At 36.5% G+C, this 24,471-nt stretch overlaps 2 protein-coding genes across 4 annotated transcripts in view; one reads left to right on the top strand and one right to left on the bottom strand.

Annotated features, from left to right (window-relative positions):
- The first annotated feature begins 1,878 nt into the window (after positions 1–1,878).
- On the top strand, positions 1,879–15,208 carry PNPase (polyribonucleotide nucleotidyltransferase 1). The gene is made up of 11 exons (XM_074143545.1): positions 1,879–2,121; positions 3,392–3,686; positions 4,510–4,800; positions 5,819–6,141; positions 7,131–7,304; positions 7,385–7,578; positions 8,273–8,436; positions 11,212–11,399; positions 12,027–12,150; positions 14,174–14,410; positions 14,661–15,208. The coding sequence occupies exons 1-11, from the start codon at positions 2,015–2,017 to the stop codon at positions 14,805–14,807; spliced, it is 2,244 nt and encodes a 747-aa protein (XP_073999646.1). The 5' UTR covers positions 1,879–2,014; the 3' UTR covers positions 14,808–15,208.
- A 1,729-nt stretch (positions 15,209–16,937) lies between these two features.
- Positions 16,938–24,471, bottom strand: part of Calx (sodium/calcium exchanger 3) — a 159,192-nt gene continuing 151,658 nt past the window's right edge. For 2 of the 3 annotated variants that reach the window (XM_074143541.1, XM_074143543.1), the window contains exons 4-9: positions 23,010–23,143; positions 21,962–22,061; positions 21,226–21,318; positions 20,892–21,050; positions 19,435–19,606; positions 16,938–17,362 (exon numbers count right to left, since the gene is read on the bottom strand). In XM_074143541.1, the coding sequence (XP_073999642.1) occupies positions 17,158–17,362; positions 19,435–19,606; positions 20,892–21,050; positions 21,226–21,318; positions 21,962–22,061; positions 23,010–23,143 (863 nt within the window). In that variant the 3' untranslated portion in view covers positions 16,938–17,157. The remainder of the gene's footprint in view (positions 17,363–19,434; positions 19,607–20,891; positions 21,051–21,225; positions 21,319–21,961; positions 22,062–23,009; positions 23,144–24,471) is intronic. The other variant, XM_074143544.1, reaches the window with a different exon arrangement.

Genomic DNA, 24,471 nt, shown 5'->3' with positions numbered 1-24,471 from the left:
TTGCAGTATGTTGTCTTATTGAGCTGTACCTTCAAAAAGTTTAATAGATCAATCCTTAAATCCCTTTACATCTAGTTCGCTATCTGTTGGATTATTGCTCTAAAGTTTGGACTACCTATTATTTTAAATTTCAAAATAAATCATTTTTATAGACAAAATAGAACACGTTCAGGTTAAATTCCCAAATTGGTTGGGTATGTGGGGATTATAATAATAAAGGTAAAAACTAACACCCAACTTCAATTTGGTATAAACAAAATATAATGTTCAAAATCAATAAGCGTAAGCTTAAATACAATAAAAAAAAATACAAATATTAACTATAGACTGCTAAACAGATCAGTTAATAATGTGAACGCTGGCGAGCTCGCACATGACACAATCGAGAAAGTTTGAATTAGAGTCTTTTTTCTAGTCATCTTTAACTTTCTTGATGCCAGCGCGGGTAACTTAAAATATCTGCAGTGTGGAGCGCCGCTCATCCTGCTCACAGTGAAGAGGACAATCCAAAGACATTGAAAATCGAACCTGGCATCCAGAACAGAGCGTTTTGTCGAGGTAGGATTCTGAACCCTTGGTGGAACAGCAGGTTCTAGTTCTAGGGCTTGCGTTTTGCAGTTTTAATCGATCAATGCTGATCCATTTAATCGAACCTCTATCTTGACGTACATAAACTTCTGAAGCCAATTATTCAAATCAGTGTTATCAGGTACCGATTTCAATTCATTCGCTTCACCTTCCCATTGGATTGTGGGCGGTAGGTTTACTAGCAGGTAAATTTTATGAAGCACATATTCTAGGAAGAGATAAATCGTAAAAGATCAGAAAGACTTGTTTGCGCAGAGTTTCTCATCAAGGGTTGTACTAATGGCTTTCTTTTTCTTAGACGAAGTGTGACTTAAGTTCTTCAGGGTAGCGACGAATGGCAACTTGAGGATAGCAAATACTGGCAATCTCTAGTAGACACTACACTGACCACTCGGAGGTGGGGATAGCAAGAAGCCACATAGCTGTTCTGATCGAGCGGGGAACTCGTGTCGTGCTCCAATGGGTGCCGAGTCATTACGGCCTAGCGGGTAAAGAGCAAGCAAATGAGCTAGCCCGCAGAGGAGCCGAAATGCAGCAACCCGACACACCGCTCGCCTTCTCCGCTGTTAAAAAAGTAGTTAAGTCTTCTTATAATGAAGAAATAAAAAGGACCCAACAGCATCAAGCAGAAGGAAAGCGGTGGCGGACGCTGCTTGAGAGTCCTGTTTCGGCAACAGCTGCAAGAAAGGAGGCTGTGGCATGCTTTCGTATGACTACAAGGCATGACTACCTCCAAAAACATTTGCATAGGATTGGGGTGGTGGATAGCCCTATGTGTCCCCTGTGCCTGCAAGAGGAGGAAATGGATAGTCAGCACTTACCGGTCTGCCACGCCTTGATAGATGTCGTCGCGAACGACAGCACAAATCTAAATATTCATGACAATTTAGCCATTATGACTAAATTATATTGGGCTGCCAGAAGCCGAATGGACTGAGCACCAACGGCTTTGGCGTTCTCAGTAAAGAATCGGACATGAATTATGTGAAAATTTTTTGAATTACCATTTTTGCTACGGCTTTTTTTATTCTGGTTCAACCTGTTTGTAATGCAAAAAAAAAATGTAATAAAAAGTCAAGGATGTTTTCCACCAAGATTTTTTAGAATTATTCGTTGTATTTTTCTTTAAAAAAACTCCAATGATTTTTGTTAAATTGCACCTGTTTACTGCATTTGAACCATTTTCTCAGGATTTTTTTGTTTGAGGATTCGCAAAATCTTGGGCCTCTAAGTACATAATACAATGAACGAAAATAGAAATATCGATTATAACGCCGGCATGCCAGTAACATGAGGAAGGTTGCACTGGTTATAATGTGTTAATTTTGAATTAATATTCTGTCTACATTAATTTTACGATTTGATTAATTTTAATTTGTACAATTTTGAATTAGCTAGTTGTGAAATAATTTTTTTTTAATAAATAATGAACGTGTGTAAGAAATGTTGGAAACATATTAGGTTTTTCAATTCAAGCTTGAAATTTAGACAGTTCTCAGACGTACATGAAGTTAATATACCTTTTAGTAATAAGTAAGTATTTATGTTTTTTATTTTGGATACCGAAAAATGAATGTCTCTATCATTTATCTAATCGTTAGAATGAATTTAAACAACCCAAAGGTTGGTGTGAGATATAGTGCCTCTGGATACTACGCTCCTTTGTTCTAGTGCTCTCCATTTTTATTCAAATACTAGATAGAAGTATTTAATGTTTTTTATTGTTTAATATACTATTATAAAGCTAGTACCTGTGTATGTTAATAGAAAGCGTATGTATATAATAACCATTTTTCTAACTCAAGAAGTTACATAAAACCATCCACACACGTCTCATTATTTTGGTTTCGAACTGATTTTTACATATATTACGTACTCTTCTAATAGTCAGTTTTTTGAGGAGCTTTCTTAGAAGACCGTGATTTTTCTTTTATTCATGATTTCATGAATTATGGTTGAAACCACAGTATGCTCCTGATTAGAATATGGCCGGACGGTGGTTTAAAAAAGAACTCATAACTGACCCTGAATTATCCAACTTTTGTCAATCACAAACAAGTTTTGCTTTCAAGATTACCAAAAAAGTTACAGCGTAATGGAATTTAACTTCTTACGCAGCCACCCTATTTTCCAGATTTAGCTTCTTCCCTCTGTACCAAATAAGGGCACACTTTTTTTGCAAGGGAAAATTTAGCAGCAACCGTTGTTGAAACGAACAATATCAAGGAATGGAGTCGTATTATGTATACCTCTTTAATCCACCACTGGACAGAGACAGGCGAAGGAGTTCATTAGAGGCTATTCGCCGAGGCTGACTGCAGAATTAATCCGTCAAGGCCGTGGGTGCTATAAAGATAATTGTACGCTTATTAACTGGCCACTGCAGGCTCAGAAAACATCGCATGGGCCTGGCGGTTGATAGCCTCCGTAGGTTCTATCAGGAAGAGGAGGAGATGGCAGTGCACGTGTTGAGTCAGTGTGAGGGGCTCATTTGGCCAAGGAGGTTACTTCTCGTGGAGGAAAAACCAAGGCCTGTGAGCTTTACCCAAGAGTCGATCTCCAGAATTAAGAGTCTGATTAAAAGGACGGGTCTGGAGGGCGAGCTTTAGAGTGGAGGAGCCACAATAGACCCAAAGGGGTCGCAGTGGCGTAGGCCTGGAGGCCGCCTAGTTGAATCTAATCTAATCTACCTCGTTAATATTGTTACTTAGAAGTGAGAGACCAATTTCATAGTTTGATACAATTATATCCATAAAGTAAAATGCAATACATACATGATAAATGTTTTGTTCTTTTTTCTCAGATGCGACTTAATAATATCGTCGAGTAAGTACGCTGGGTTCGCGGATGGCGCTGCGGTCGTGCGCCAAGGCGACACCTCCGTGCTGGTGACGGTGGTTGGTCGGCCAAGACAGACCCCGGCCTCCTTCCTACCGCTCACCGTTGACTACCGACAGAAGGCAGCAGCCGCCGGTCGAATACCCACTTCCCATCACCGGCGAGACACCCCGCCAACTGAGCAGGAGATCCTCACCTCCAGGGTCATCGATCGCTCACTCAGGCCGCTCTTTCTATCTGACTTCAACAATGAAATTCAGGTAATCACTTTTAAAACGAAAATCGCAGAAAGTTCTAATTCTGTTAGTTGTGCTACCAGGGATCCGTCGATATGAGTTATAAAACAATTTTCTTTAATTTGCTAAATGATTACATACACTTATGCCCATCGCTTTTATTTGAAATATTTTTTTAAAAGAAATTTGAATGCATTTGGGATCTGCAACTTTAAGCGTTTCTCTAAAGCGCCCAAAATTCAAAGTAAAATGTACAGATCTCTCACCTATTATTAATGATTACTGCAACTTCAAGTAAGTCTCTAAATTGAGCTCTTCAGTGCAATATACAAATCTACACGCATATATTATTTAGGGGGACAGAAATATTGTCTTGAAGTGGCCAAGGGAAACCGAAATTCCAATCTACAGTTACCTTTAGATGGTATTCCTCCTTTACGTCAATAAGTTAATTTTATTTTGTTTTATGAATTTATTGTTTATTTACTGTCGTGCTCTCAGCAATGGCATTTTGTAGCCTAAATGCTTGTAAATAAATGATTATTATTTCTGGTATTCTTCCTTTAGGCTGCCGAGATGAGATTTGTTCGAAAGGTTATGGGCAAAAAAGCACTCGCTTCAACTTTTCGATGTTGAGTTTTATGTACACTTTTTTTTTCTGTACACGAGAAAAAAGGTTTTTATCATAAATTAAACATTAAATTTTGAAAAGTAGAACAACTAAATGTTCAACACAGCTCTATGTTAATTGAAAGATTATTAATTATATTGTAATGATTGCATTAGAGACAGTTCGTGTGAGTGTTCAACTAGAGTTTGTTTTGTTTGATATGGCACAAATTTCCAGATTATCTGCAACGTGCTTGCTGTAGATGGAATCCACGATCCGGAAGTGTTGTGCGTAAACGCTGCCTCCACTGCGCTAGCACTATCCAATTTACCCTGGAACGGACCGATTGGCTGTGTCAGAGTTGGTCTGATAGAGGATAAAGTAGTAGTTGCACCTACTAGACGTGACCTCGCCAATTCCTCGCTGAACATGTTGGTCACAGCCGCTGGACAGAATCTAGTCATTATGTTGGAGGCCGCAGCTGATGATGTCTTACAACCAGACTTTCTGAAAGCTATAAAAACTGGAGTGAGTTTTTTCTGTTGCATTTTATTATATTTATTTTCTTCTTCTTCTTGCAAGAAGAAGTATTGTAATCTTGTAGATTCCTGTGTTTAGTTTTAAATGGAAAACCATGTTTTGAGGCCTCTAGAATAACAAAAATAGGTTTCGCAAGTTATATTTGGATTTGTTGCCGTCAAAGGACCTAGTAATCAAATGGTTTAGATTTAGGTCAAATTGAGTCAACCAAAACTATTAATTTAGTGAGTGAGTCGCTTTTTCAATTTTGTGATTTTTCCCGAAAAGGCTTCCAAGGATGTTCCTAAAACATCTAGTATTGTAGTGTATCAAAAGGGAAATGCCAAGCGGCCCACAGTCACCACGACCCATTAGACGTATTATAATATCCCCTGGTTAATCGTTGGCTTAGAGCACACCTCAGCCCAATGCTCACAAACAGGCCGCAAAGCCTGAGTTATAGACGCCTTTGTATGATTTATCGCCACCAGCGTTTTAACCGTAACTTTCAGAAACTCTCTAATTCCAAGCACTTGTGTTGGCAGTGGACGTGAAATGATGGTGAAGTCAAGCGGTTTTTAAAGAGTAGCTTTCAAAGTTTTTTTTTTTTTTTTTTTTTTCTTGAAAACAGTCCTCAGGCTTCTTCTCTGCTTTACTATAGGCCTCAGATATAGTTCTATCGTTTTTATTTGAAAAATTTCTTTGCTTTTTCTGAAAACTAAAATCTCAAGGAGTTCTAGAGGAAGTTTAATTTAAGATTTTTAATCTTAATTTAATTTAATCTTGCCGTGCAAATTCAAAGGGTAGGAAGAAGACCACCAGTTCTTATGAATTAAAATTATTGGGTACTGTGAAGGGAAGAAGCTCTATGTAATGCAAAGCCACAATGAGTTTTAGGCATTATCCAAAGTGATGTGAGTGTGTGTGTGCTCTCAACTAACTCTGTAGACCTTATGTGCGTTCAAACTCCCGCCATTTAAGTTAGGGATAAGTTTACATTTAGTTTTAATAAATATTTCTCTGTTAGGTTAAAGAGTGCCAAAGAGTGATACAAGGTATACAGGATATTGTGAAGGTCAAAGGGAAACCAAAATTAGTATCGGAAGTTGTTGAAATAAATCCTGAAATAAAAAATACCATATGCAGTCTCTGTGAAGATAGACTGCGTAGAATCTTCACTGACTTTAGCCACGACAAATTGTCTAGAGATGATGCTGTTAAAGAGCTGAGAACGGAAGTCTTAGAGAAAATCAAAGCAGAGTTACCAGAATATGCTGAAGCAACTAATGAAGTCTTTAACAGTGTGACCAAAGAGGTGTTTCGAAATTTAATACTTGAGACTAGTATAAGGTGTGTGGAGTATTTCTATGGTTTATTTTACAATTTAATCCGCCTTTGTGTCAGTTTATCAAAAACAATAAAATAAAAAATAATTTCAACCGTTTAACCGAAGATTCCTTTATTTCCGAGTACACATTTATGGGCTTTTAACTATTACTTGAAACATTTTCTTCCGGGGAAATTCATTTACTGGGAGTTTCAGAGGGAGAGTGAAATTATTCACTTATAATGTACGTTCTAATATCTGTTTAATACTCGTATTATTAAGATTATCTCTCTGCAATCCAGAAGACGCTGCTTCTTCTGATGGGGTTAATGACATTATTATTATTTATTACCATTAAAAAAATTAAAATAAAAAACAAAAACAAAAAATACTGTTAGAACTCATCAATCCATAACTTGAAGTATTTCAAATGCACAAACATATATTTATTTTTTATGTTTTGATTTAAATTACGGCAGTAGGTTATGGCTATTAGCTATTCCAACTAGCTATTCGTTTTTGTTTGTTTGTTTTTTTTCAAAAATAAAATAAATAAGTTTCAAATTACTCAAAAGTTTTTGATCTATAAAGTAAAGTAAAGTAATTGCCTATTTTTTCAGGCGGGCTTTAAGCCTATCTACCAATTAGGTGTCATGTACGAAGGCGACTAGCAAACGTACTTTTCTGTAAATTTCTTTTATTAACCATTAAATAAAATCCAAGGTCTAAGACCGGGAATCGAACCCTGAATTAAAATACATATTAGCTTTGCAGGTCTCGCCTCTAACCGCTCGGCTACCGTGGTGCCTCTTGATCTTTAATATAAGTATTTAAATTTTCGAGACGTAAATAATTATTTTGCAACATGTACATTTAGGCCTATCACTTATATTTGAAACCTTTTATTCTGGTGGATTTTTTTTTTTTTTTTTGTGAAGGATGACTTGAGTTACATTTATGGGAAAGTAGTGTTGAGTGTTGTACACCTAATATATTTTTGTTTCTACGACAGATGTGATGGGCGCTCGTTGACAGAGTTACGAAACATTAGCACTGAAGTAGATCTGTATAAACCGTTGCATGGATCTTCATTATTCCAAAGAGGGCAGACTCAAGTGCTGTGCACAGTATCGCTAGACTCTTTGACATCTGCCCTTCAGATGGATCCCGTTAAAGTGTTGACAACGTAAGTTAATATTTTGATTGCGATTTTTTAAGTTATTGAGTGACTTAGGTCGAGGATATGAGGAAAAACTCTGTTTACAGGGGACTGAAAGAGAAGAACTTTTTTGTCCATTATGAGTTTCCTCCTTATGCTGTAAAAGAGATTGGTCGGGTGGGCTCCGTCGTGAGAAGGGAGATCGGACATGGTGCTCTGGCCGAGAAAGGCATAAAAGCTGTTGTTCCCCTGGACTTTCCTTTTACTATTCGACTCACCTCAGAAGTACTTCAGTCCAATGGTAAGGTGTACCCTCAGGAATTTGAATGTTTCCTTTTATACACTTCAGTAGATGTTTAATATATTGCCCATTGTGATTGATTGCGGACCTTAAGCCTTCATTATACCAGTTGTTGGATCCCTCGCTAATTGCATTTGAATAAAGTAAAATATGCGGTAGCAATCCAGTTCCAACTTCGGTGTACATTTGCTTTCGAAATAAATTGTACCATGGATGGAAACAAATTCCGGTCGAATGAAGCTAAAGTTTGGTCTATATGATTGTTAGTTCAATGCCATTAAGTTCTTTAACTATAAATTCTTTGTATAGTAACGCATGTTAGATGGATTTTTTTTAAAAGAGAATTTGGTAAGCTGAGGTTTTTGTCATGTGGTGAAGTCCTATCCTTTGTTTTACCTTTCCCGTAGTCTGGTGATGACTAGTATTTATGGTTGGATCTGTCTTAGCTGCTCCCACTAAAGCCTCATCGAAGTCACGTGATGGCAACTCTGTACCTTTCTTAAGATTTGCTGACTATGGAAGTTTTGCAAATTCGGGCAATATACTACTCAGGTTCATCTTCTCCGCATAAAACACCCGTAGCTTTAGCCGCAGTGAAGCTTTGTTTTTTAAGTTATTAGAAAAATGGGCATTGTTTTCTAATACAATTTTCCAGAAAAGTGTGTCAGTTAGCTAAAAAAGTCTCTGGTTACAGGTTCCTCTTCGATGGCCACAGTGTGCGCGGGCAGTATGGCGCTGATGGACGCCGGAGTGCCATTGAGCAGTCCGGTCGCTGGTGTGGCAATGGGTTTGGTCACCAAATATCAGGGCAACGATACCAAGCACATTGCAAATTACAAGTTGCTTACTGACATCCTTGTAAGTTCTGTTGTAATTTTCTTCTTCATAAGAGGAAGTATTTGTTTTCGTTCAGATTTTCAAAATTGCTTTATCAACGGAAATATAAGTCTAGAAAAGGGAAGTAGGTATCTTGAAATTTGTTGCCATAATTTCCCACTTAAAGTGTTTAATTTTTATTGTTCCGTTAAAATTTATTTTGAATGTTTTAATGAACAACTCCTAAAAAAGATATAGTTAGGGTATTTACGGTTTTCTCATCTACACATTGTTAGTTAAAATTAAATATTCTAAAATTACATGTGCTGAAAGTCTACTGACCACAAGTGTGAATTTTTCAAAATTATTTTAGCTTTTCGCAATATTTGACAAAAATTCGCAAAATGACAATATTTTCTTTAAAACTGATACTAACTTCTCTTGAAAACCTAACACTTTTACTCACTCTTTTTATCTGGAAGAAATTGTAGGTTACAGTTATAGTTTTTTTTTTTTTTTTTTTTTTTTTTTTTTTTTTTCAATGCCAAGTCATGATTGGCGTTCAGCCATTCGACTTCGAGCAGTCCAATATAAAATAGATTGATACTTATAGTTATCAGTCTGCCTAATTGGCAGTTGTTGAATGTCTAAAAGAGCTTGGCACTCATCTAGGTGAGAGCCAGTCATGCTCCCAACGCCACACAACACACAGGTAGGGCTGTTCACGACTCCAATTCGGGCAAGATGAGCCTGCAGGTAATCGTGTCCAGTGGCTAGTCTGAAACAGGCAACTAATTCATTTCTGGGGAGGTTATGGGGAATTCGTCCTCCCTGTTCAAGCAGAACCCTCCACTTTTTCCCTTCTGCCTGCCTTTCAAAACTCTCTATCGCCTCGGAGTTAAATTTATGACGTAGGAGTCTTTTGGATATGTAAATGGAGAATCAGCATAAAACGAAAATAGCACTATAACTGTCGCGTAATCCAGGGGAGCTTGCGGTTGATCTTTTAGCGATCTAGTTTTTGCAAGACGGTCTGCTTCTTCGTTACCCTGGATACCACAATGGCTGGGTATCCACTGCAGGCATATTTCCCAACCCAAGGACAAAAGTTCTCCTATAAGCATTTGTGCTGCTAAAACATCGTACGACTCACTACTCACAAGGCTGGTTAAAGCCTGAATGGCTGCTTGTGAGTCAACGAACAAAACTGCTTTCTTTACTGCCTCATTTTGGAGCGTATGACGGATGAGGAATCCGTATCTCCGTTTAGGCAAACAAAACAAGGACTTCCCCAAGGATCGGTCATTAGCCCAACTCTTTTTAATTTATTGATCAACGATGTGGTTGCTGTCTTAGAGAACACCCCGGGAATCCAGGCCTTACTCTATGCCGATGATTTGGTGATTTGGGCCTCTAGCAGCAATATTCATGCCCTTGAAGCGACCCTTAATGATGCCCTGAGCGCTTTAAAGAAATGGGCTGAGGATAATGAGATGATGGTTAACCCTGAAAAGTCAGAATTCCAGTTATTTACCCTCTCAAGTAAGCAGCGCTCTTTGTCACTCAATTACAACGCACATCCACTGCCGAGATCTACCTGTACCACATATTTGGGAGTCCTTCTTGATACAAAGCTGTTGTGGACAAAACACATAAAACAGCAAAAAACTAAAGGCGAAAAAAAATTAGGCTTACTCAGGAGATTGGCTGGTACGACTTGGGGTGCTACGCAGGATGTTCTGACACAGGCGTACACATCCTATGTACGACCAGTGATTGAATATGGAGGAGAATTAACTATCACGGCCTCTGAGGCTAGCTTGAAACAAATAGAAAGGACTCAGAATCATGCGTTGAGGCTTATTACCCGTGGACCCCGTTCCACCCTTATAGCGGCAATGCAAATCCAGACTGGCGTGCTCCCGTTGTCTGTGAGAAGAGAGGAAGCTGCCATTGATCTTTATGAGAGAGTGAAACGTTTGGGAATAGTATACTGGGACGATTACAGGCCGGCCTGTCAGAGATTAAAGACACAGAAATGTTTCACCTTCAAAGCAGAGGAATTAATCACCAGGTCCTGCCTGGACTTCAAAGAAAGGCTTCACTTCCCCAAACAAACAACAAACACCTACTCTCTCTATAGAGCCAGGGGATATCTTCACCTCTTACATATGGTGCGCAAGAATGAAACAACAACATTGGAGCAGAAGGCCGCTGCTCTCGAAACGATATATACTCGTTTCCCAACTCCACCCTGGAAGCACGTTTATACTGATGGCTCTGCCTTAGATGCACGTGGGAATGCTGGCGCAGGTGTTTTTGCTTCTGACTTCCAGATCGCCGAACCGGTGGGACGTTTTTGTTCTAATTTTGACGGAGAAGTAAAAGCTGTTCTATTAGCACTAAGAACGCTCCAAAATGAGGCAGTAAAGAAAGCAGTTTTGTTCGTTGACTCACAAGCAGCCATTCAGGCTTTAACCAGCCTTGTGAGTAGTGAGTCGTACGATGTTTTAGCAGCACAAATGCTTATAGGAGAACTTTTGTCCTTGGGTTGGGAAATATGCCTGCAGTGGATACCCAGCCATTGTGGTATCCAGGGTAACGAAGAAGCAGACCGTCTTGCAAAAACTGGATCGCTAAAAGATCAACCGCAAGCTCCCCTAGATTACGCGACAGTTATAGTGCTATTTTCGTTTTATGCTGATTCTCCATTTACATATCCAAAAATTCAGCGTATTTGGAGAGCATTCAAAGTTAAAAAAAGATGTTTTTCAACAATTAATATTGTTGTAAAAGAAAGGCAGATGTGTTTTGCAGGGGATCGAAGATTATATGGGTGACATGGACTTTAAGATTGCTGGCTCTAGGCGAGGTATCACAGCGCTGCAGGCAGATATTAAGGTGCCCGGACTACCGCTCAAGATCATCATGGAGGCTGTACAGGCAGGCTGTGACGCAAAGTCACAGATCATTGAGATTATGTGCAAAACTATCAGCAGACCTAGGTAATGTTCTTTTTTACTTATAAGAAGAAAAAGTATTGCGATATGATCATATTTTAGGAGTTTTTTCGCCAGAAATAAATTATATATGTCCAGTTAAAAGGAAAAAATGTTTTGAGGTGTATGGTCTGTGTATTTATGTTCTTATGAACAGAATCTCTCAAAAATATCGCAGAGAAAAAAACTCAGAAAGCTCAGCAGCATAGTATATGTGTTTGTGAGCATTCCCTCTAATCCATCTTTCTTATTTGCAGATTTTTTTTTCTTATTTACATATCCGCAGATTTTTTTTTTCAGGATGGATTTTCTTAGGAAAGTCCAACTTTGAACATCCCCCTAAAGTGGCATAGTCAATACAGTGTTCAGAACTACCACCTATATAATATCAAGATACATTTAAAACATTGGTAGAATATTAACGTTCATACAAATCGGTCAAGTAGAAACGGCATTTTACAGAAAAATTTTATGATTAAAAAAAAGTATTATTATTGTTGCTTGATTTTTATTTCACATGCTTAAGGTGATAAAGTGGCCACGGATTTATTCATATCATTTTAATTTGGAACATTTTGCCGAAAAAACTATAAAACATCGTTTTTGTTCTTTTTTGATCCAAAAAATTTCCAGGGTTGACAAGAAATCTTCTTGGCCAATCAGTGAAAGTATAGACATCCCAATTGGCAAGCGAGGCAAACTGATTGGACTTGGTGGTGTTAACTTGAAGAAACTCTACGTCAACACTGGAGTGCAGGTATAAAATTAATGCTTTTAATACGTTACAGTTCGTACATGTACTGTAAAATCACCTACATATGTAACATTTATGAAATTTAAATATATTTCTTAAGTGTACAAGGCAAAAACTAACCGTAAATACTTCTTTACAAAACTGACTTTTTGTTAATGCTTGTTCCATTTTCGTTAAACTTGAAATGGAAATCGATATCCATTTTTCCGGAAAAATGAATGGATTTTATGCGATTTTATATTGGGATGATGTGTAAGATTAAATGGTCGTTAAAAGTTTTTTGCTGAAGATGGTAGTGGCTGCCAAGAGAAAAGAGAAATTAGGTCAGTTTTAATCTCTACCCAATTCTCGTGTCCACCACTAATTTTGAGGCTGTTAACTAGTTAATTACTACATAGCTACAGCTACTACTTAGAGCAACAACTCGATGTGATTCCCTGGTCTCTCTAATATCATCGGCCATTTTATGATTCGAGCAGCCGCCCTTCAACTAGCGTTAGTTGGCAAGTCTGTGGCATCAGCTATTTTTCAATCAAGCCTTGGTCACAGAGTTCTAGTCCTTCTTGACTTGCACTTCTCAATACCTTTTTTAGGACCTTAAGCTCGTCAGGCCTACCCAGCTCAGCCTTGCTAAGCTTCGTTGATCTAACTAAATTCGTTTCAGCTCATAGTAGCTTTTTGTTCTTTAATTCGCCTAGCTTTTCCTTTTATTAAATCTGAAAATTAAGCAAATTACTTCCAACAGATTTAATTAGAGTCTAATACTGTGACGCATAAATATGCACTGAGGATAGAAGCGTTTTTAAATTATATATATAACCCTTATACAAATATCCTACCGGACAGTTTTAATATAATATATATACATATATAAAACATGAACCAGTATTGCTTTTTATGAGGGTTGAAAAAAACAAATGTTGACACAAAACTATTTTTAGCTTTGTCTAAAACTGTCAAACATTGGTGCAACAAACACACATCAAACAGCTGTTTTTTTTTCAAATGTGCCGTGGTCTTTATTTATTTGGAAATCTGCAACCTCCTACACACTCACGACTTCTTTATCATCCTGGCGGAGCAAGGGCTTGGATTCTTTAGATGTTGCTTCTTGACGACTAATTATTCCATCATTATTTTAGTTTCCTTTTAACCATGTAAATCTCGTAAAAGTTTATACAACGTTAATACGAGTACCACGTTAGTACATTGTTCTGGTGTATTAAAACTGTCCGGTAGGACAGTAGTATAAGGGTTGATCATCAAAAACTGCACGAAAAAGCGTAACGTTGAAAAACACCCAACTTTGACAATTTTTTTCTCTTTTTCTATAAAAGGTAAAATTCTCAAATTTCCTTTAAAATATAGGGCAAGTCCTCCTTTATAACAGTAATTTTTTTGGCCAAACCTAGATTTAGTAGATTACGAGAAAAAAGTTGCTGAAAATGAGCAAAAAAGTCATTTTCAAAAATTGGTCTTGTTCTTGTTCTTGTTGTTACCTTTTTTGTAAACAACGTAGCGCCTAAACGCGTGAACCGATTTTCTTTAATGAGGTATCATTCGATTCGGAATTTTATAAGAATAAGTAATCTGTTCATTTTATTTCCTTTGATGAATTGATGAATTAATGTGTGCAAAAGTAAACAAGAAATTTAATTCCGATTGAATGCTCTCTTTCGCCAGGATATCATCTCACTTGTTCCTACGTGGTTCTTAATCCGCTTTAACTCTTTACTTTCTGTAGCATTTTCCATCCTGCTTGCTTCTAAGTTTATAAGGTATGTTATATTATTTGGAAATCTCATCTTATAAAGTACACATCTGAATCACTGCGTACGCATACAGTGTTTCTCTCCAAGTCAGTTCTTTTGCTTGTCCTAAACATTTTCAGGTAGTTACCACCTCCGTATTGTATGATAAGCGATTTGTACTGCCTGAATGTTTCCATTTTACCAATCCAAGCAACTTCAACTAGACATTTAAACATGTTTTTTTAATTTTATTTATTTATTTAATTTTTTTACAGGTAAATTACGATGAGGACACAGGATTGTATCAGATATTCGCACCCAATCAAGCGGCCTTGGATGAAGCTAAAGAATTTATTACAACCGTTTTGGAGAATGAAAGAGAACCAGTATTAGAATTTGGTGGTATTTACAATGCCAAAATTGTTGAAATCCGTGAGTCTGGCCTTATGATCACACTGTACCGTGGCATGAACCCAGTACTGTTGCATAATTCACAGCTTGATCATCGCAAGGTTTGATTCTTATTCAAATGATTAGTTTCATACTTTTTTTTTTTTACATCCTATTAGAGGAATTACTGCGATCGAGTAGGATTTTCACAATTAAGATTTTACCGTAAAAGCATGGTTTGAAGTTCATTGAGTACGAAAACAAATAATTAACGTATGATTTTTTAGTTCATGAATCTTTAAGTCGAAGTGGATTTTAGCTTTACAATCACTGCGTATCAAAATGTAATCTAATCTAGTTGCATGTTCACAGGTGAGTGACGCGAAGGTACTTGGATTCCAAGAAGGCCAGGAGATTCTAGTGAAATATTTTGGCAAAGATCCAGTGTCCGGACAGGTACGAGTTTCGAGGAAGGTACTACTAGGTCCTGCTACCAGTGTCACCAAGAATCTGCAATGATTTCATCAGGAGGACGTTGGGTTCGTTTTCAATATGCTGTTTATATCAGTAGAAGTGAATTACCTGTAACAGCAAGATCATGAGCACCTTTCGAGACATCTATAGATGCTCTTGGTTTCTAGGGCCTGCAGGTTCCAAAATAATAGGCGAGCTCATGCAAGAGAAATCTATAAAAAAATTTCATTAAGTTACAATTACCATATATATTTTTATAATTGAACTTTAATTAATACAAGTCACCATATGCCTAAAGATTCGTTTTCTATAAACCTGATACTTCCTTGCCCATGTACTAGCTTATATATATATAATATATAATAGGAAGGTATTGCTATTTAAATATATGTATTTAATATATTAAATAAATATATATTTAGTTATGTATTTATTACTTATCGGAATTAGTGTTCTTTATTTTCTTAACAAATCGTTTGGGGCGAGTAACAAAAATGTTATTTTTTTTTTCATTAAAATTTTATTGTAACATAATACATAAATTCTTGATATGCTGCGGAAACTTTTTCTTCACTGTTGAATCGTCGGACCTGAAGGGAATGAACTATTTATAGGAACAAATCTGAAAATTTGAAAATCTAGTGGTGCCAGATCAGAGCTGAATGCAGGATGTGGTAATAGCTAAATTTCGTCGTGTTCTTGGATTTTCTTGATACATGGGTCGTTCGTTATAATGTTGGGAAAATTGTTATTTTCGGTTCACTGAAGCCGATTATTTCTGAGCTGACGTTTAGAGATTAGTGATAAAAATGGGAATCAAAGGTTTTGTGCTGTCTGAAATAAATTCATAAATTCATTTATTCTAATTGACCGTGTTTTTTAATGGGCTGAGTAGATTTGCGGCACAACTTTTTAAATACAACCTTTATTTATTTCAAATAAACTTTATTAAATAATTTTTCTCACCCCTTTTTGGATTCAAATCAAAATAACAGTTGTCTAGAGGCAATTGCTCTGAAAATGCCACATATTCAGAATATATGGCATATTTTTCGGTAAGTGGGTGTATTTAAGGATCGTTCCCACCTTATTTAGGTATACCAGGGTCCCTACGCTAGCAAGGCATTTTTTTTTTTTTTTACTAGATGTTTTTATATTATCTAGGTTGGTGTGCAAGACCTGCGCCATGTCATTATGGCTCATTCAGGTTGAGGACATATTGAGATACGCTCAACCAGTGCGAGAAATGCTCATCCACTCCTCTATAAGAGTTATGGAAGCACATTCATACAGGCTCTGGCATATCTAGCAAGTGTACTTTTAACTATGTGCCGGCTTCAGGGTTAAATTTATATTGCGGTTTCACCTAGCTCAAAACCCAGAAGCATAGGTTTTGTCAAAAGCCGATGAGCAAAGGCGGGAAAGAAAAATTTTGAGAAAAATATTTGGTCCTGAGAGGACAAAGGAAAGATTCAGGATCAGGACGAACCAAGAAGTGGTTGAACTGTTTGGGGAATCTAATTTTATGTATTGTGTAAAACCTGGGAGACTGCGACGGTTGGGAACACATTCACCGGTTGGAGGATAAGAGGGATCCAAAGAAAGTTTTAAATGGGCATCCTGGTGGTAAAAGGCCCCGAGGCAGACCAAGGATGAAATGGCTGAGGGACGTGGAGGTCTGTCTACTTGGAGGCCCTCGGCCTGCGTGATTGGAGAAAAGTGGCGAGGGGCCGTGAAGGTTGGAGAACTGTCTTGGCTGAAGCTCAGGCCCTTCATTGGCTGTGATGGTCAGAGAATAAAAAAGTAAGTAATATTGTTTAAGCTATTGTGAGGTTTTTATAACTCGCAATAGAAGATTTAATATTCAGAAACTTAATTTTTTAATGTTCCATTAAAGAAATCTTATTTTCTTTTTAAAAATTTAAAGTAAGTTAAAATTCATTCATTAAAATAATTATATGTGTATATGTTTTATGGTTCTTGTAAAATTGGCTTTCTCCAGATGAGCCCTTTCCAAAATAACTGATTTGATTTAATTATTTTCTTCTGTAATTTTGTCCTTAAAAATAGACGGTAGAAGCAGTTGTATTTTAGTATGTTCCCCAACATACAAAAAGGTTTGAAATGGAAAAGAATGAGGTGTACAGTAAAGGTAAAGAAAACTAAATTTGAAGGTACTTGTAACAGCTTTATATAAAAGAATTTAACACTCAGCAATCATCTTTTGTTTTAAAATTTTTCTCTCTCATATTTTTAGGAACCTTGGTCCCAAAGTTTAAATTCCTCTTTAATTTTATTTTTTAACATTAAGATGTTTTTTATTTATTTTTTATATGACTTCAAAAGAAAAGAAAAAATGTCTTTATAAACACATAGTAAATTAAATAATAAGTAGTTAAAAGCCTTCAATCACATCGTACACTTCAAGAGTGGACATGATTACGTAGAACAACCAAAGAAATATGAATACACATGAGGTAATGTATTTAAAGACTAGGGGACCGCCAAGTTCACCACCCACAGGTTCGCATCGTCTCGTCACGATGATGACGACAGCGATCAACGCCTCCGAGCAGAACAGCGTCACGGAGAAGGCCAGGCTGTAAATAGAACATACATCGAAATTAAAGTCATGGCTATTAGTATTGTGCTATCAAAAACTCACAAAACACCTAGCATATGCCTAAAAAACACCTAATAAAAACAAAACTTTTTTGCTGTTACAAATAATTTTTTTTAAAGACTATAAAACGAAGCAAATAGAAATCAGATGGAATCAAATACTCGGCGGATGTAGAAGTTCAATGCCAACAAGAACTGGTTGTGGCCAAATGTTATGTTTAAACTAAACTGCGTCTGATCAAAAATGAAAGTAACGCTGGGCCAGCTTTTGAGGAAATTCGTTCTAGTTGACAGTAAAAGTTCATAAATTAATAGAAAGGACATCAGGATCGAATTTAAGAAGAATTGTTCCTTCACAGTTACTAAAAATAAGGATTTCACTATTTTTTTTAATTTATTTTTTATCCTGGCGCATTGGCAGTTTGGTTATTAGCACCTATTTCACTAATAAATCTATTTCTCATCACAATGTAAAGGGGCACACTAGATGGAATTTACAAAAAAGAAGTTAGGCAAATTTCTATTCTCCGGCCAGTCTGTTGAGAAGTAAGTGTGCACGACTACCGTAGCTTATCTTTTTTTATCGCCCCCTCGACTACAATTATGGCTTGGATTTGATTCGACGACTTGAGGACTGCCGTAAACCTTTCCTTTCTATTTGAAATCCATGTCATGCAGTACGCTGATCAAGGACATTTTGCTCTTCGATTTCATGTTCATTGCGGCCCGCCGCTATATTTCTTGGGACTGATATTATCAAACATAAGAAGAAGTAAGTAAATCTTCTCATTTCTAAGCTTCTATTTCAATAAAAAATAAAAATCATACAAATTTACCTATTTTTTTTTCAGCCACGATTAGGATCCAAGTCGTCTGCATGACTACATATTAATAGATACGTATTTTCATATAGAATTTTTATTGCATAAGCTTTTCATTTTCTACTTAAATATTCCTGTTATCAGTGTTAACCAATCATGTAGAGGTTGAGGTGTAAAATGTAGGTGGTAAATAGGCCAATCAGAAGCTAGAAATTTCATGGCGGCTACCCCGACAGCCACGCCCTCTCCTATCCGATTGCAATATTTGCTAGTTGAAAAGCTTTATAGCTCATACATAGTTTTAAACTATAAAAACTAATTTATCGGTTTTTATAGAATCTTTTCTTTAAACATTACTTACATAACGATCAGTTGTGCATAACCTACGCCCTGACACCACATTTTTTGGTACCGGGTTTAGTAAAACGTAAATCTTAGTTCGATCAAGATGCATTTTAAAACATTATTATTTCTTAATTTTTAACTTTCTAGTAAGAGCAAGTATTGCGATCGTGTTAATGTTCCGAGTGGGAGCATCTCGCCAGATTATAAAATTTGATTATTTATATACCGGCGTTTTACCTAGGTCATTGTTATTCTTATAAAAACCAACATTACTCTATTTTTTGAAGGATATATAAATGTAAATTATAAGGTCATCAATAACTTGTATATAGTATAGTGGTATAGTAGTACTTTTATATAGTGATCATTTGAGTTAATAGGAGAGAAGGGATTAGCTCAGTGGTTAAGCGTACAATGGATTCCGACGCGGAGATCCCGGGTTCAAATCCAGCTGCTGGCTCCTAAATTTTCTCGGAACTTTTTTTTTGAGCTTGGTCCGGTGATAAACATTGTTGTCTGTAACGAGAAAACTTCAGATATTGCCTCACTTTAAATTAAAGTAAAAAAAAGGGGGGAAAAAGATGGGTACTTTATCAAGACGTGCAAATTCTAATCCTAAGACTTCAAAAGATTTGCTGTGTAGCCCTACTTTACATAGTTCACTTTCAGATTAATGTAGTACAGTGTTAAAAGATTTGTATGGATGGGTTTCTAGCTCCCTAGTATTTTTATAATTGAAAAATATAATTTTATTTACACAACACATTACAATAAATCCAGATAAATGCCTTCATTGAACTTCTATGTCATCTATCGTATGTAATTAAATATAATTAGTTAGTCCTGAAAAAACTGTCACCTTCTCACAGCTGGTTTAAACTTACTTTCCAGGCGGTACTAGAAATTGATCGCCATGACTGGCATGGTATAACGCAGCGATGGACCAAGCGATCCCAATGCCCAGGAAAACATTGACTGCATTACTTCCGGTAACATTGCCCACAGAGTTGTCTGCCGTCGAATCTTGCACTGCTGCAACTTTACTTGCAAACGTATCTGAAATTTAAAGAATATTTTTTGAGTGAATACAATTTCTAAATGTCTTACAACCTATGCAATATTAATTGAATTAGTGTTGAGCATGCTTCTAAAGTGCCCGAAGTAAGTACAATGTGAACATCTAAAATCTAACCTTACTTAGGTGGACCCCAATCTTAGCAAGCTTTTAAGGTGCCCTAGTAAGCGAAATGATGAAATCTACCTCCTATCCTTATCAAAAGAATACTGTTTAAAAAGTTAAGAGTTGACTATAAGACAAAAGTAAGCTTCTTACAGCTACCGTCCGGTGTTGGACATTGTTGTCTGAAACGAAAGAACACTGCCTCGGGGCCGGCATTAACTTTTGATGATGAAATTAAAAAAAAAAAAATCTGAAAAATGCAGTTTTTGCCCATTTACGGCAACGCTTTTTCGAAATCTGTTGGATCAGCGTCATTGCATAAAAATAAAATTATAAATGAGAATATGCCCTATATTATAAAGAAAATTTGTGAATTGTATCTCTTATAGGTAAAGAGGAAAAAATTGTTGAAGTTGGAGGTTTTCCAATACATACGCTTTTTTGATCAACACTGTTTTACTGTCCTAAAGAAAGCTTCTAGAGGACCACAACTCACTATATTGTTCAGATCTATCATCTGCAAAACATTTTAAGCATGCTTCTGATGTGCCATAAGTGAATACAATGTTCAGCTCTATCAATTATGTAATTATCCGTGTATAGAGGAGGATTTACCTTTGTAGCTCTTTTCTCTTAGGAAATTCCAAATCTAATCTATATAATAAATGTGGACATTAAATGAGTTGTTATAAAAACAGTAACAAAGTAATAAGAAAATTACGTATGAAAATGTAGTTGTCTACTGCGAATAATATCCTCTGCGCCTGCGGATAATATTGTTGATTTTATTCACCATAATTTTTCTTATTTTTGACCATTTTCGGACTTTCATTGATCATCAGAAGTTGATTATCAGAACTTGTGGAATTCCACTTAAAAAGAAAGCTTCATTATACATCCGACTCTCGGAGCAAGAGTGTTGTCATTTTGACAGATTAAAGTGTTTTATTAAATAATCACATTTCATTCGCCGCAGTGAACCCTCACTTTTAACCCTTATACAACTGTCCTACCGGACAGTTTAATAAACAGGAAGACGCCATTGCACTTACTTAAATTCACTCTCAATACTCTCAAGTGCCACCAAAGGAAGTATTTCCCCTCATGACACAATTAGCCCTAGTCTCATCTTAGTAATAAATATTTTTTTGGAAAATGAACCTGGTAAACTAGTGCCCAAAGCGACTAAGGAAATAGCGGTTACCGCATCCGCCAAGCCAACAGAACAGCCGAAAGCACCAGCAACATCGCCAATTATCGCTGTTAGGATTCCAATCCAGATTATGGACACCCAGAAACATATCCATCCGTGCAGGTATTCTATAAAACAGAAACAAAAATCAGAGTGAACAAAATGGAATATGTGTACAGTTGCGCTAAAAGACAAGCGTCGATTTGTCACCAAACTTGAACTATTTGGGTAACCAAATCTTAATTAACGTCAAATTAAAATTTTAAATCGCAAAAATATTACTACACTGTGAAAGAGACTAACCTGTAGGTGGGACAAATGCGAAAAGAATCTTCCAAAACAGTGCCAAATAGTGTATGCAGTAATCTCCACAGGTAACTTCGCCTTCTTCATCGTCTACAAAATATCCAAATCAGTTTAAAAGCATGTTTAAGCAATTTTCGAAGGAAACGACGTATTGAGCAGGGATAAAGTTGGGTTTCCATTTAATGTGCCTCTTCAGTATTTTAAAGTTCCGTCACTAGCAAAGTAATTAACAAGAATCGTATCCGCTGCTGAAGAATTGATAGAAAATTGGCTAATCGGAAATGGGCTCTAATGTCCATCTAGTCTCCCTCACGATTTTGTTCATTTATCCCAATTTTCCCCCATTTAACTCCACCTACTTAAACTATTTTTCAAAAATCATGTAAGGGTTGCCATACAGCATTCTCTTAGGGGTTATTCCTTTTACCAAACGTTTGGCATGATCTGGAGGAGAACTGACAGTTCTATAATCATCCGGGTTTCCCATTTGCCGATCCGCTTGGAGGACTTGACTTTCACAGGTTGCTAAAATCGTTTCGAACCCTTTTATGAATGCCGATCTGATACCTTATTGAATACATTTTCTGTAAGTCTATCACTTTTGTTTGGAATATTTGCTCTGAACATAAATTTTATCGGAGTTCTACATGAGAAGTGGTGATCAACTTGTGAACTGTGGTATTACTACAGTCTTGTTTTATGACCAGAATGTTTTTTTGTTTTATTCAAATACCTGATTTAGCTCGTACAGCTTCACAGAACTGTTCTCGCCAAGAAGTAGTGCCGACGATGAACGGTGAAGCTTTGGTTTCAACCAGCATGTCTACTGTGTCCTGGAAATACAAAGAAGGAAATTTAAAAAATAGTTAACTAAAATAGTTATTGAGGCAAACAAGCTTGATTCTTAGATTTAAAAGCAAATTTAAAGAAAACTTTATTTTTAAATACAAATTTACTTATATAAAAAAACTGACTATGTCTTTCAAATTGTGGCATCTTTCAATTGTGTAAATGTGGCAAATAGCTACTCTCCAGCCAAAAGTTAACGAAATTTCGGAGACTATGATGGAGTCACGAGAAGAAGCCGAGACTAGTTTTTACAGATAGGTTTCTTTCTATAGCCTGGGGTGCCTTATACCATAATATAGGCCGATGTGAGGAGCTTTAGTTGGGCAACCAGTTCTGGGCAAGCCCATCCCATCAGACCAGTCCTGGCGACTTTTTTCAGCGAAACTCCTTCATCTATGGCCCTTGAGTGATTTTGGCCAGAAGAGTTAGTGCAGAGTAATCTGCCGAGGCCACGATACGACATATAAGTCCATGCCACAAAGTTCTACTGGAAAGGCAAAAACTGCCTGCCCATATGCTCATGCCGACTTAATTGGGCACAATAGGTTCAGAAAACATCTCCATAAAGTATCTTAAAGTGGGAAAATGCATTCTCTCTACATCCTTTGACACGATATTAGGAATACGTATATTATTGGGTTTTCCGGAAAGTAATGCAGGATTTTATGTTTTAGTTTGCGATATGAGTCCTCGGAAACTTGGAAAGCAGAGAGATAAAAACAGAAAAACGAGTGTCGAATTCATTTTGCAATTCCTAGGTAAACGAGTTTTGTTCCATTTTTTAACTTCCCCCAAGATATGTGCTATCAACATTTCAGACGAAGGATTTTCAGACCGGGGTTTAAGTCTGAGAATGCTTCGGGCGCCAACGGCACCACACATGATAAGGTTGTCTATTTTAAAATAATAAATAAACAAATGTAAGTAAAGACCTTGAACTCCAGACTCTCACGAATGTTAATGGTGAGCACGCAGACGTCTCCTAGACAGGGCATTCCTTCCAGAGCCACCTTTTCCGCCGTCGGGCTAATGTTTCCTTTAAAAGACGTTCTCAAAGGGTTTGTACCTGCCAGTATAAATAATTTAGTATCAATTAAATACCACATATAAATTGAAAAATCTATATACTATGTACAATCTGGAAGGTTCCAGCCAAAATCCAATTAATTATATAGTGCTACGGCGCCCGGGCCCGTAGTATTATTTTTTCGCCCCGCCCCATATTTCTCGACTTTTAAAGTTAGTCAAACAACAGAAACAAATCAGGATGATGATTATATTGTGATTATGCACATAAATATAATTTATGCAACAATATACATTTTATTTAAAACAAATTATGAGCTTACATAGAATAATGATGATGCTAAATTAACAGTCATTATATATATTTTAATTATTAAGAAGTAGGAAGAAACAATAATGCCAGCCTTACGTCATTATTTCTTTTCTTTGCCGAGCTTTTGACCTAGGCACTAGGTCATCTTCAGGACTTATGTTATTTATTGATAATTTGCAATATTTTTGTGATACTTTCCTATAGGTAGCAGAGGAACATAATGTCATAAGAGCTTGCTTCTAATCCTGGCGACACTGTGTAAAATTAAGGATTATAGGTTGGCTAACTAGAGCAAAGTAATTTTAAAGTAGGCGACTGCCAGTAGGTGATTGACTGCGTATTTTACATACCAATCAATTGAAATTAAGATAGGCAGTTGTGGATCTCAGGGCTATGCTATAATTTTAAGTACCAGGAGTAGAGCTCCTTTACATTTATTAAGTTCTGTTATTTAAAAGAAAAACGCAGTTTTTATGCATTTTTGTCATTGACATTAGTTAGATCAGCGAATTCTGGAACAAGAGGTCATAACTTTGCACTGGACGTACTGAGATCACTGACCAGACTAAATCTAGTCCTTCTTCGTTCACAGTGCACATGTTTTATTAATTTTTTTAATTACTAATATGTTACTTCATTATTACAACCCTGGATAAGTTAATTTGTTGAAGCATATTTTTAAATGATTCATCACTGTATAATAATAATAAAAAGATTCAGGTATTTTTGCTGTGACATTTGATAGTCAAATCATGTAATCTATTTTTGTATGAATATTTTTGAGTATGTGAATTTTAAGTAAAATGTGCTGTATTTGTTACTCAAATTTAGAGTAATATAATGACGAAAGAAAATTTAAAATTGTTTTTTTTTTACAAAATGGGTCTGCATGTCTATCTGCCTTTAGAAGCAAAACTGAAAGAAGGGAAACTACATACATTTCTGATTTTTACATACACCGTACAATATAACCTTCAGACCTGGCGCAGCGGCGAATCCTAATTTGGACCTAAGTCATGCAATAATATGCTTTAATGGATTTTTGCTAAAACGAA

Source organism: Rhodnius prolixus, unplaced genomic scaffold, assembly GCF_049639745.1.
Source record: "Rhodnius prolixus isolate KJV_2025 unplaced genomic scaffold, Rpr scaffold_12, whole genome shotgun sequence".
Classification (NCBI taxonomy): Eukaryota; Metazoa; Arthropoda; class Insecta; order Hemiptera; family Reduviidae; genus Rhodnius; species Rhodnius prolixus.
This window is presented reverse-complemented; position numbering and strand designations above follow the sequence as displayed.

Coding starts and splice junctions, on each gene's coding strand:
- PNPase (XM_074143545.1), top strand. CDS start 2,015: ATGAACGTGTGTAAGAAATGTTGGAAACATATTAGGTTTTTCAATTCA. Junction 6,142..7,130: donor ATACTTGAGACTAGTATAAG/GTGTGTGGAGTA, acceptor TTTCTACGACAG/ATGTGATGGGCGCTCGTTGA. Junction 7,579..8,272: donor AGAAGTACTTCAGTCCAATG/GTAAGGTGTACC, acceptor CTCTGGTTACAG/GTTCCTCTTCGATGGCCACA.